The following is a 13672-nucleotide window of genomic DNA, read 5'->3' on the forward strand; positions in this document are numbered from 1 at the left end:
TAGAGTGCAAGTAGCAGTTTTATTTTCTCAGCACCTTCATTTAACAAACATTTCAATGTGTGAAGTGGAGCAGAGTAGGTTCCAAGTAGTGGAAGCACCAATCAGGGATATATTATTTTTATTCATAAATGTTCATTCATAAATGCTCAGAGCTCTGGTACTGACTGTGTAGTGTAATTTCACAACCTAAGTGACAAATGAAAGGAGTATTACAGTAGCTCAGTTGTAGTGGTACGTACGGGACTGGAATTTTACCACCTATTCTACAGCTGATAGGAATATAGAGGAAGATCACCCACCTTCAGCCTCCCTTCTGACCACCACTGATGAAATTAATTTCACAGATGTGTGGCGGAAACTCTATCCTACATTATACATACCTAAAAGTCTCTGAGGGCAGTGTGAGGGCAGTTAGGCGTGATGCAATTTATCTTTGTAATTGATCAAAAATACAATAATAGGTTAAATAGAGCATAATTTTATTGTTTCTTTTTAATGTTGTCATTTTATTATACTGTCTGAAACAGGTCTTGTAAATGAGACTTTTCTTTTGCAAAGAATACACTACAGTCATAACAGCTATTGAAAAGAATTGCCTTGCGGATGTAGAAAGGGACATTAGGGTTAAAGAAGACACAATTATTAATGGGACAGACAATGATAACAGTGCTTGGGATGGATAATGGGAGGAAGGCTTTAGGTCGGTTTCTCCAAGAAAAAGCGAAAGGGTCTTTAATTAGAACTCGCATCCCTACTATAAAATAAAGCTCCAACCCATATTTTTTTAAGTTGGAGAAAAAAGTTCAATCAAATGCTGCACCTCAAGCTCTCAGATGGGTCTCTAACATCTGACTCTTGAGGGTTGAGAAAGCTTGCTGCAGAGTTGCACTCAAGCTTTAGTGCTGACAACTGTGATGTGGACTGTTTGGCTAAGATATTGGGCCTTCGTCTCGAGTGGGTGAAGCAGCCTGCTTCACTGGAGACCACCATCTCTTTTGATGAAATGTCGGCAGCAGTTCAGCAGCTCAGCTGTGGTCGGTTGATGGATTTCCTGCAAACATTTTTTTTCTTTCTATTTACCAGGAAAAGTCATTTCATGGAGTTAATCTTTATCTTTTTTTAAAAATTAAAGTCCTTTGGTTTTAGTAAAGCTTGTACTCTTGGTATAAGTCAGTGCTTCTCAATTATTTTCTGTTACGCCCCCTCTCTAAACTACTACTACTGCTACATTTAACGTGCATCAATTTCCTGAAATTAAAAAAAAAAAAAATCTTTATTCAAACTATAAACATTTTTTGACCCACTTTAACCAGTTGATGTTGATGCTGTAGTGGATGTGCAATTACACTTTATTCTAGTACTGCAAAAAAAAGCATGTTCCCTACGGTCACACGTGATGAGTAATCGGAGTCTAATTGCCAAATACATTAAGTTCTCTATCTCAATAAATCGTATTCAGTTCCTACAAATGATCTCTTCTTATTCAACTCAGGCATGGTCTTGCAGGGTTGACCTTTGCGAGTGTAGTAATAAGCACAGTGAGCTTGTCTGCATATGCTGATGATGAAACTGGCACTATGGTGGTCAACTGGTCAAAATGTGACAGGCCTTTGCTTGCAGAGTGAAACAGAAAAGTACAACAAACATTCCTACAGTAGAATGGGGCGCAGATGAAATGTTTAGGTAACCTCATAACTTCAATTGATAGTAAAATGGAACCTTAAAGCTTGTCAGAAAAACTTATTTGATTCTTATCCTGATTAATGATGGTATCGACTGATATTAAAAAAAAAAATGTAATGAGATTTTTTTTCCAATATCGCCCAGTTGGTGGCTTCAGGTCTTAAAATAAAATTTGTGTATCGTAAAATAGTGTCAGACATTAAAACATATGTTTATGGTTGGGGAGTCAGTGCTGTCCTGTGCAATAAAACTGTGAAAAAAGGATTCTTAATGTCATATTCCATGCAAAATAAATCATGCAATATACCATTTATGCATGCATGTATATATTTTTGTTTATTTATTTATTTGTGTGCGTGTTGTAGATCCATGTTAAGCTTCAATTTAATATTTTCTTGTTGTAAATGAAAAATTGAACCAATAAAGGGTTTGTTAAGGGTCAAAGGTCTCTCCTCTCCTCTTCTTTTTTTTTTCTTTTTTTTTTACCCTGTTTCTATTACATATTGATCCTGTATGTACACTATAAATGAATTTTGTCTGCTATGAATTTATGGGACCCTCTGGCACTCATGAATTTTAACCCCCCTCCTCCCCACTACCACCCATCTCCTCCACTCCTAAATATTCAGCCCTCCAAGGTAATTCAAAGAGCTTTGCACGTCCTCCCAGATGGCAATATACCAACCACACAAAGCTCCAGACTATGATATATTAAGCTTTGGCTATGCACACATATATACATACAAATACAAATGCATTTGGACATGGACACACACACACACATTCTGGGGGAATGAAACAATATAACATTATAATCGGTGGGTGGCTGTACTGTGTTTTTTTCCCCTCAAATGTGTGCCTCAGGCCTTTCCATTATTGTAATGCTCTATGCTTCCTGTTCGGACTGTGCAAGTAACCTCATGTGTGACTGATGGCAATTCTGCATCTCAAAAGAAATGATTTTATGACTTCTTGCCGAGTTGATGGGTATGAAGTATGAATGCAAATACATACGCACATGCAGAATTTTAAAATGGCAAAATATTTAAACTTTGGAGGACGCTGAATCAAATAGTTTCTGCTGCCTCTGGCTTTGTCCAATTTTGCAGCGAGGCTTACCTCTGACAGAGAATGATTCTGTGGGAAGATATAGTTCCCTAGTTGTATAAATAATGCGAGCAAATACGCTGATTTACAAAAATAATGAGGAGAAGAGTCAATAAATGAAAAAAAAAATGAGTAGGGGAAAGGAAAGCAGATGAAAAAGTTGTTTGCATAACATTAACCATTTATAAACCTGAGAAATAAAACACTGCATAAAGCATGTGCAAAAATATCTAACAGAAAAAAAAGGTTAAAATGCTGGACTCTGATATTACATTGGGTGATGTTAATAACTATTGCTAGAAATTTTCAAATTAATTAGTTAGTAAATTACTTTAATTAAAGTTAATAAAACAGTACTTATACATAGGCTGTCATAAAAGTTTATTCTGGCACTAATAATACATGTTTTAAGTAGTGTTTAAAAGGCAGGTGGAGCGGCACTGGCATAAATAATCATTCAGAATTTTTCATTTTCACTAACTGGTAGGTTTTCAGCCACAAAATGTACCTCCAAAGTGTAGGGATAAATGGACTGGTACTTATATAGCACTTCTAATTACTTTAAGAACTCACTCAATACAAGCCTTGATTATTCAATTCACACACGCACATTTATAGAAATGCTTTTTCTTTCTTTTTCAATGCTTAAGCACTTTTTAACCTAATGTTTACATGCCAAGACTTCAATGGATCGGGGTAAATGTAGTGCAAGGTATCTTAGTTAAAGCCACTTTGTCATGCAGGTTGGAGGAGCCAGGGATGGAACCATTAACCTTGTGATTAATAGGTGATCTACGTCCTGAGCTACATTTGTTAGGCAAATGTATAGTGGTGTACACAATTGTCTAACAAAGATCCCTGGTGCAAGTCACAAATCAAACATACGGAGATGTGGCAACCGCTTGTATATAAGTGAGCAGCTGAAAGTAGCTTTTAAAACATATATGATAACATTACTGATGATTTGTAGGCTATTAACTATTTTGGAAATGTACAAATCTACTGATAATTCTTATTATAAATAACATTTTTTGGCCTTCCCACATGCATTCATGCCTCTTGTTACTTGTCTCAGTCTAAAGTAAAATATGGAGGTCTACAATGCAGAGTGCTATAGTCTATAAATAGAGTCATATTTTCTTCACGATGTAGTGGGATGTTTATTTCAATAAGATTAATTACCACTATTTTAATGTTTTTTCTTCTTTGACAGCTAAACAGGAGTATAAAATATATTTCCTCACTATGTATCACAGGAATCTCATAGGAAATTAGATTTCTTGGTCCGTGCAAAAGCAGTGGAGACAGTGAGTATTGTTTCCATGGAAACAATGCTGGTGCCTAATAATTCAATATTTAATCAAGAGGTGATCAGAGGAAAGCGTCTTCAACACATATACTCAAATACCTGCCACCTACCAGCTACAGGTACAAAGAGATCCTCTTTCATTGGCTTTGGTTTATTGGAAATTTTCATGGTTGGTAAATGAGAAAATAGAACTTTAATTTTAGTTTGGATATACCAAACATGCTTTGGTCCTGCTGCATGGTCATTAACACAACAATTTGCAGCTACACTCTAACAAAACTGTTATTTTGTTCCAATAAATGAGTGATGAGAGTAAAAGAAACAACAACAGAGTTAATGAGTGTGTGGGAAAGTCATGGGAAAATTAGAGAATCGACTAGATATAAACACGCTCACAAAAACATTATTCAAAGGATTCCCACAGTCTCACCTGGAGTGTTCTCCCAAAAGCTTCGTGTGCCCTTTTGTTTTACTCTTTATCTGCCTGACTGAGCGATAAATGGATGAAATGACAGACGTTTTGTCAGAGAACAGAAGAGCATCTTTTCAGTGGTCACAAACACTTTTACTGCAAGTTGTTGCTATCACACACACAAAACAGCTACACACACACACACACACATCTTGAATAAGCATACTTCTGTTAGTGGATGTGTGTGTTTAGTCGATGTGTGTGTTCATAGTGGGGAAGATCTATGGTCTGGTGGATTTGGCGTGTGGGGGTGGAGACTTTAATGACCTCAGACCCACAGTGGCAAGAAAGAGGTTATGAAGATATATGATGATTTTATTCAAGCCTTCTTTGCATCATCTGCTCTCCCTATTTCTTGTGTTCCACCTGCCCGTTTAGTTTTCAGAAAAATGCGTTTAATTACCAGGTTGCACCTAAAAGTACATTAGGCAAAAAAAGAAAAGTGGCCTCAATCACAACCTCAGTGAGCCCAAACGTGTTCTCCTAGATAAAGTATTATATATATGAACATGTGGAACAACTGTCTGTCATTAATGACACATTTAGAGTAAAAACAGACTGGCATGGGCCTTCTATTGAGAATCATAATATTTATCGTTATGTAGATGTCTAACATTGGTTTGCATTCTTGCTGCGGTCTGATCCAATGGCTCCTGAGGGGGGGGGAAGAAAAAGTCTCAGTCTAACTGGCTTATTACAGACCTTCCTCTAATTCTAGCTTTCAATAACACTATCTTTACAGCATTTCATTTCATTTGACGAAACAAACTGCTTAATGGAGCTTTAAAGAATATGTTTCTGGGGGCAAAAAAGGAAATGCTTGGAACGCCATATACTTTTAAGCATCACATGCAGTAGTTGCTGTGAATTTGTCTGCTGCTCATCTATGGATGTGAATTTCTTGTTCCACCACATCCCAAAGGTGCAGATCTAGTGACTGTGGAGGTCATTTGAGTACAGTGACTTAAATTTCATCTCTATGAAAGCTGTTTAAGATGACTTGAGCTTCATGACATAGTGCAAGAGTGCCAAGAAAATATCCACTGCACAATTACATGACCAGCAGCCTGAAGTCTTAATACATGGCACAAGGGATTCAAGATTTCATGTTGTTCACACCTAATTTTGACCTTGCCCCCCAAATGCTGCAGCAGAAATCAGGACTCATCAGAACAGCCAGCATTACTGTCCAGCTCGCATGAACTCAGTTTTTTGTTTTTAGCTTCCAGTATTAGTCCCTGATCTGGTCTTCTGTTGCTTTAGCCCATGTGCTTCAAGGTTCGAGATGCTCTCATGCATACCTTATACGTTATAACGAGTGATTAGTTTCTGCTGCCTTCCTATCAGTTGAAGCAATCTGTCCATTCTCCTCTGACCGCTGTCATCAACAAAGCATTTTTGCCCAGAGAACTCACTGGATATTTTCTCTTTTTCAGACCAGTCTCTTTCAACCCTAGAGATGGTAATGTTGGAAAATCCCAGTGGATCAGCAGTTTCTGAAATATTCTGAGCAGCCCATCTGGCACAAACAACAATGCCACATTTAAAGACACATAATTTACCCTTCTTCCCTATTGTGATAATCAATTTGAACTTCACCATGTCTACGTGCCTAAATGCGCTGAATTGTTGCCATCCGACTGGCTGATTAGATATTTGTGTCCATAAACAGACGTGTTGAAATCAGCTTTGTACATTTCAAAGTTTACAGTATGTGATTCAATTCTGTTTACAGGAATTAATCACATGCCTTATTCTGACTCATGTAATGGCATATTATTTGGCCTAAACCAGAGATTTAGTAAAAAACACTTTCTGTGATTAACCATCATTGGTGAATTTGCAGTCTTAGATGGCTAAAAGGTTACTCGGGTTAAAAGCTCCAAATGAAAGAATTTGTGTGCTTGTGTGTTTTTCCTTCAAGCTAACAGAGAAAATGAGAAATACTTTATTTATCTTATCTGTTTGGAAATAGGTATATGTCTGAATAAGCTGTCACTTAAACGCTCCATAAACAAATTATCCCCAGTGGGAAAACTGGATGGCGTTGTGTCTGTGAGAAGCCTCTCTTTTCTCTCACTCTCGTTTCGCTCCTCGATGTGTGCATATCTGCACGTCTCTCCCCAGTATATTTGCCATTAAGAGGGACTAAGCATTTCATTATAAGTCTACTGAGCTCCCACTGTGTCATTGAAGCTAGAAGCCAGTTTGGCTTTCTTTTTCAGAGATACTAATAACAGAATCAAAGGAGGGAGCATGTGTTTGCGTGTGCGGGTATGTGTTTGTGTGTCTATGTACTCTGGTAATACTGATGTAATCGCAGGCTCAATCCCAATTAGCCTAGAGGGTAACTCTGTAATAATCCCTACCCCTGGGCATAATGGCCTATTAAAGCAGCAGTGGACAGAATAAATGAGTGTGTCTACAGATATAGAGAGGGAGAAAGAAAGAAGGGGAAGGAAGAAATAAGAGTATGGGAGGAAGGGGTGAGGGGCAAGAAAGGTTGTAGGAAGGGAATGAAATAAATGGAATAAAAAGAGCCACAGATGATAGCATCATGGCTAAAATTATTTTGAACCTTATTTTGTTTCTACCTTAATAATAACTTCCAGCTTTATGTGCATCAGTTTAATGGGCACCAAGTTTTCTTATTTTCAGCTCATTATTTTTATTCTTGGAATCGACAAGAGCGGCTTTGAAAATTAGCATTTCAAACTCACGCTTAATTACCTTGTAGTGGAACTTGATGCGACCCCCCCCTAGTTCATCCCCTGTCTCAAACTAAGCCATTTTAGTAACCTCCCATGTCCCAAGTCAACCGATATCACACAGAGCCAAGAACAATAGTAATAAGCAGTTCAAAACAGAGTGCTTAGAACAAGAAAAAGCCTGAACTTTTTGGCTAATGAGGATTAGCTGCACTTACATCTCACTGAATCAAACATGTGCTTTTGGTAGATTATATGACAGAAAATACAAAGACAACAGTTCCGCTGCTGTCCTCACCGGTTCGCCTGTTAGTGTTGGGTTTAAAACCACACAAAGCAATTGTCAAAAAAACAAGAGATCAAATACTGAAATGGAATTACGAAACACCTGTCTGTCATGGACTGTCTTCATGTTAGGGCTGGTTTGAATGCTCCCAATATGGAACAAAAAGTCAGATTCACTTCTGTTCAGAATTCAATTAATCATGCAGCGTGCACATTAAATTTCAAGAATCAATTTTTTAACCAGGTCTTCCCATTAACACCTGACCTGTCCAGAGGGTCAGTCAATGAGCTCGTCAATAGCTTCAATGCTAACATGTTAAATGTAATGGACACTATTGCTCCCATTAAGGTGAAGGTTATCTCTGGAAGGAAAAAGTCTCCATGGAGAAACTCCACACTGGTGAAAAATGAAAAAAGAGAGTGTAGGAAAGCTGAGCGCAGATGGAGAAAAACAAACCTCCAGGTTCATTATGACATTTATAAAGAGAAACTTCACAATTATAATTTACAACTGAGGAATGCAAGGAGGTCCTACTTCTCTGACATCATCACTAAAAACAGCCATAATGCTCGGGTCTTATTTTCTACAGTTGACAGGCTAACAACCCCCCCCTGTGTCAGTGGCAGCTGAACTTCATTCGACCATGGCCTGCAATGACTTTGCCAAATTCTTCACTGAAAAAATCCAAAAAATTAGACAAGCAATTGGTACATCAACAGCAGATCCAGGATATGTACTGTGTCCACCAAAAAACTGTTTAAACACCATGAAACAGTTTCAACCTATTAACAGCAAAGACCTGGAGGACATCTTAGGTCAACTGAACTCCTTCTCCTGCTGTTTAGATGTCCTGCCAACAAGTTTTTTCAAAAAGGTCTCAAAGACTTTAGAGTCAGACCTGTTGCAGATCGTCAACTTTTCTTTATTATCAGGTGTGTTTCCAGAATCACTAAAAACTGCTGTAGTCAAACCTATACTGAAAAAGGACAATCTTGACAAGACACAAATGAACAACTACAGGCCGATCTCAAATCTCCCGTTTTTAAGTAAGATCATTGAAAAAGCAGTTTCTCAACAGCTCAGTTACTTCTTAAAACAGAATAATTGCTACGATGCCTTCCAGTCAGGTTTTAGACAGAACCACAGCACTGAAACCGCTCTGACCAAAGTGTTTAATGACATATGTCTGAATACAGACAGTGGAAAAACGTCAGTCCTAGTTTTACTGGATCTCAGTGCAGCATTTGATACAGTTGACCACAACATATTACTCAAACGACTGGAGAACTGGACAGGTCTTTCAGGAACTGTACTAAACTGGTTCAAAACATACGTAGAAAACAGGAAATACTTTGTATCAATAGGTAACTTCACATCTGAGCAGACAAGTATCACATGTGGAGTTCCCCAAGGTTCCATCTTGGGACCCCTTCTGTTTAACATCTACATGCTCCCACTGGCACAGATTATAAACAACAACAAAATAAACTATCACAGCTATGCAGATGACACACAAATATATATCACAATGTCACCAGGAGACCGAGGCCCTGTACAGGCTCTTGGTAAATGCATTGAGGAAATCAATGACTGGTTGTGCCACAATTTTCTCCAGCTAAACAAAAACAAAACTGAGGTAATAGTCTTTGGCGCCAAAGAAAAACGATTACAGGTCACCAGAGAACTTCAATCTATACATCTAAAAACCACAAACCAGGCGAGAAATTTGGGTGTAGTGATGGATGCAGACCTAAACTTAGAAAAACACATTAAGACAATAACAAAGTCAGCTTACTATCACCTCAAGAATATATCAAGGATAAAAGATCTGATGTCTCAACAGGACCTGGAAAAACTAGTCCATGCATTCATCTTTAGTAGGCTTGATTACTGTAACAGCATCTTTACAGGTCTACCTAAAAAATCAGTCAGACAACTACAGCTCATTCAGAACTCTGCTGCTCGAGTCCTCACTAAGACCAAAAAAGTGGACCACATCAGTCCAGCTCTGAGGTCCTTACACTGGCTGCCTGTCCGTCAGAGGATAGACTTTAAAGTTCTGATGCTGGCCTATAAAGCTCTGAATGGTTTAGGACCAAAATACATCAATGACCTCCTGACCCAGTATGAACCATCCAGATCCCTCAGGTCATCTGGATCCGGTCTTTTATCAGTTCCCAGAGTCAGAACCAGACACGGAGAAGCTGCATTCAGCTTTTATGCTCCTTATATCTGGAACAAATTCCCAGAAAGCCTCAGATCAGCTGAAACACTCAGTTTATTTAAATGCAGGTTGAAGACTCACCTGTTCTCAGCTGCATTTGAATAAAGCACCAAATCCACACTTTAAGCTTAAATTTCAAAACTTACATTTAACTACTGATTTTATCTACTGTTCTGATTTTATCTGTTTTGATTTTATATACTGTTGTTTGTTTGTTTGTTTGTTTGTTTGTTTGTTTGTTTGTTTGTTAGTTAGTTAGTTAGTTTATTTGCTTGTTTTATTCAATTTTAAATCATGCTTTTTATTTGTTCTTGTTTCTAATGTCTCTGTAAAGCACTTTGAATCACCTTGTTGTTGAATTGTGCTATACAAATAAACTTGCCTTGCCTTGCCTTGCCTTCATAGCACACCGCTCACATGCTCCTGTCCCCAAAGAGCAAAACAACAGCTGATGTGGGAAACACATGAGCCACCTCAGCTGTGAGTTGGTAGGTATATCTACTCATCATATTACATTTTTGTTTTAGTATGCTGTAGAGAAAAAAAAACCTTTAAACCTTATTAAAACTTATTTTGTTGCAATCAGGCTTGATTATTGGTTCTATAGAGTTTTCATTTACTGTCCATTGAAAGAAAAAAACACTGCCCAAGAAGCATAACCAATGCGGCCGTTGAGTGGCAAGTCTTTTTCCTAGAAGGAGTTTCCTACATGAATGTTTTTCCATATAGTTCAATAGCAAATATAATGTAAGCGTACATGTGATATGTTTTTATGTAGGCAAACCCACCTGATGATAAATCTACTCGGTAGCTTTTGGCCGCTTTCGTCACATTGATGTGAACTGCAACCTTGCCGTCCTCAAGCGAGATCTCCAGAGTGCCATCATCAAGATTGCTGAATAGGAGGAGGCCATGAGGGTTCCACGTACGAAACTGGAAGCCCACGGATACCGTGTTATGATTGGCTCGACCAGGCAACTGCAGGAAACTGGTGGCGTTGAAAAAGACTGGGAAGGTGTGGGTCTCCGCACAGGTGAAGGACAGGTTTCGCTGTTAGCATACAGAATTAGAAAAAAGAAAGAACAAAGATGGACAACGGGAGATTAATTAGTTTTTAAACAGAGAAGTCAAAAACAGAGCTAATGCCTTTAAGGGGGCTTGCCTGTGAAATAAATGCCTCAAACACTTAAGGAAATCTTGTACTTCACCACCCTTTTGTTGCTTTTAATCTCACTTCTGCGTGATTACTTTCACATGTTAGTGACTGAAGCGAGATTGAAAGACTGATGAAGCTTGAACACACTCATCTTTTTCTTCTAGCTCTACCTGTCTTTGAAATGTAACTATTTTCATCTTATTAATCACTTTATCTAAAATTTTATCGACCTTTATTTAACATCAGCAACTATGTATAATTTAGATTCACCAATTAAGTTAATATGCAAGTCTCTGAATTATTGGGAGAAGTGGGAACACTTGAAGAAAACCCATCTATCAGGAAAAAGCAGAACATATAAACTAGAATCCAGCTGACCAGGAGATCCTCCCTGCTGTGAGCAATAGTAGTAACTAATGCACTGCTGTGCTGAGAAACAGGGTTAAACAGTAACCTGGGTGAATTTTATGTGCTGCAGAAAAACAAACACTATTGTGGTATTTAGGCACTAATTATCATTGAATTTCTCCAACCTTGTGCTCTTAATCTAGTCATTAGCAAGCACACAGCATTGAGCTGCCTTTCCAACTATAGATGATTCCTGATTGTGTGTGTGTGTGTGTGTGTGTGTGTGTGTAAAATCTAAGAGCAGATCTGTTTTGATTAGAAATAAATGGCTGTGTGAAGTCATCAGAGAGAATTACAGGTGTGGTTTGAATGAACTTGATTAGTCCCACCATTTGTTCAATCAGTCCAACAGGGATCAAAGCAGATACACTGGCCGTCCCCTGAGAAAGGGCTCAGATTTTTCAGAAGCTAATTTTTAGGACTGCAGGGCAGTTAATGTGCTGAAGGTGCATCCTGCAGTCTGAAAAAGTAGGGTGCATTTCATGAAAAGAAACAAGGCCTTTAATCTGCATCTTGTGCCATCGAGATATGTTGAAAATAAACTGTTGAATAGTCAATGCAGTGAAAACCTGTCTTTCCACTGTAAGTTATGGTAAAATTGCAGTCATGATAACAACACTTGCAAAGACAGCAAGGACACACATGGAGGGGCCACTGACAGGTCAGTAGTATCTGATTAATTATGAATCTGTTCATTGAATAATCTGCCCCCACAGTCGGGTCAAGTATGGAGTTAGTGTGACAATAATGAGCATGTTCAACAGGCAGCTGCCTTTATAAGCGCTATTCCAAAACGTTTAGACATATATTTTGCACATTTTCCTTACAAAGCTGGAGGTGTCGAGCTTCTTTCGGCGGGCCAGGTCTGTAATGTTGTCTCCATTGTAGTTGATGCTCTCCATGCAGCCTTTAAAGTTTTTCCTTCCTATTCCCACTGGCTTTCCACTGTATGGCATCCCGCCAAAACTCAACTACAGAGAGACATAGTGCAAAGAGTTAAAAAGAGATAGAGAGTGAGAAAAAAAACGCATGGCAAGAATTCCTTTAATTTTTCTTTAATAAGCTTTTCAGGCTTCTCCTCCCGGTTGCTTTTTATGGATTTACAAGTGTGCACATTCCCATTGCAAACAAATTTCTTACCTCGATGGATTGGACAATCAATTTCCTGTTTTAGGTATTATTGCCTGAACTCTTTGCATTTCATTATCTGATGTTCAATATGTACATTTTATGGGTTAGGTTGGTGCTAGTAATTTGTTTAAATCAAACAGTTTTACCTGCGGGGCATAAAGCATTCACACACACTTTCATGTTGTAAAAATCAGTCAGTTTAGTTCGTAAAATGTCAGGATAGTCACTGATAGATATAGAAGACAGTATAAATTCCAGTACTATATTTGGGCAGTTACATGCTTTTTGTTCGTCATGCTTTGTGACTAAGCATATTTGATTTGAAGGAAAATAATGAATACTACGTTAAAGTGCCAAGCCATAGCTGCACTTTGAGGTTACATCAATATTGCAAAAACTTAGACTGTTAGATACGGTCCTTTAAATTGCTGGGGCTCAAAAGTAATTGGCTTGACACTTGGTTACTAAAAGTTTCTAAGGCAGTCGGTTGTCATTTCAGTGTTAGTTCATGCACAGAAGAGCTCACACATGGCTCAGAGTTAATTAAGAATTGAGCTTTGACCTTTAGATTGACTCAGTATATAATCAAGTGACCACAGAAGTGGAAAAATGGTGATAGTAAATGTTTATCAGAAAGATATCAAAGGTAGTTGATTTTCAGGGTGTTTTTTGTCTTAAGGAAATAACAGAAAAAGGCAAACAAGCAGATCGGAAAATCATCTGCACGGTGTAAAAACTCCCATTTTGAGTGCTGGGATGTTTCTAGAATGGAGCTATGAGATGGCACACCTCTTGACTATACAACTTGTGCACTCATACAATAATTGTTACTTAAGCAGGCAATCTAAATATTTTTTTCCTAATTTGAAAAACAATTATTCAACCAAAAATTATGTCTAAAACTTGTGCAGCTCCACATTTCATATAATAAATGCGTGGTTGAACACGGGGCAGCACACGAGCCTTAAAATCATGCCTAATTTTTTTAAGCGTGAATTTTCTACACTAATTTTATTTCTGATTAAATATTGTGATTTCCTGTGGGCTCCTCTGTTTTATTGTCAGTCCCTCCTGTCTCACCCCATTTAGAAAATCCTGGAAACATCCCAAGATCTCAATCTGATGAAGCAGCAGTCCGCTTGCTGAAAGTCAGACAAAATACAAAGAGACCCCACAGGCAAAAAAGAT

General features: G+C 38.1%; 1 protein-coding gene across 2 annotated transcripts in view; it reads right to left on the reverse strand.

The window, feature by feature from the left end:
• The window catches only part of cntnap2a (contactin associated protein 2a), a 398709-nt gene that overhangs the window by 173470 nt on the left and 211567 nt on the right, over window positions 1-13672 (reverse strand). For both annotated transcript variants that reach the window (XM_085362984.1, XM_085362983.1), the window contains exons 8-9: window positions 12181-12324; window positions 10578-10839 (exon numbers count right to left, since the gene is read on the reverse strand). In XM_085362984.1, the coding sequence (XP_085219110.1) occupies window positions 10578-10839; window positions 12181-12324 (406 nt within the window). The remainder of the gene's footprint in view (window positions 1-10577; window positions 10840-12180; window positions 12325-13672) is intronic.

Source organism: Diplotaxodon limnothrissa, linkage group LG9, assembly GCF_057381915.1.
Source record: "Diplotaxodon limnothrissa isolate DT_005_m linkage group LG9, D_limnothrissa_male_GT1.1, whole genome shotgun sequence".
Lineage (NCBI taxonomy): Eukaryota > Metazoa > Chordata > Actinopteri > Cichliformes > Cichlidae > Diplotaxodon > Diplotaxodon limnothrissa.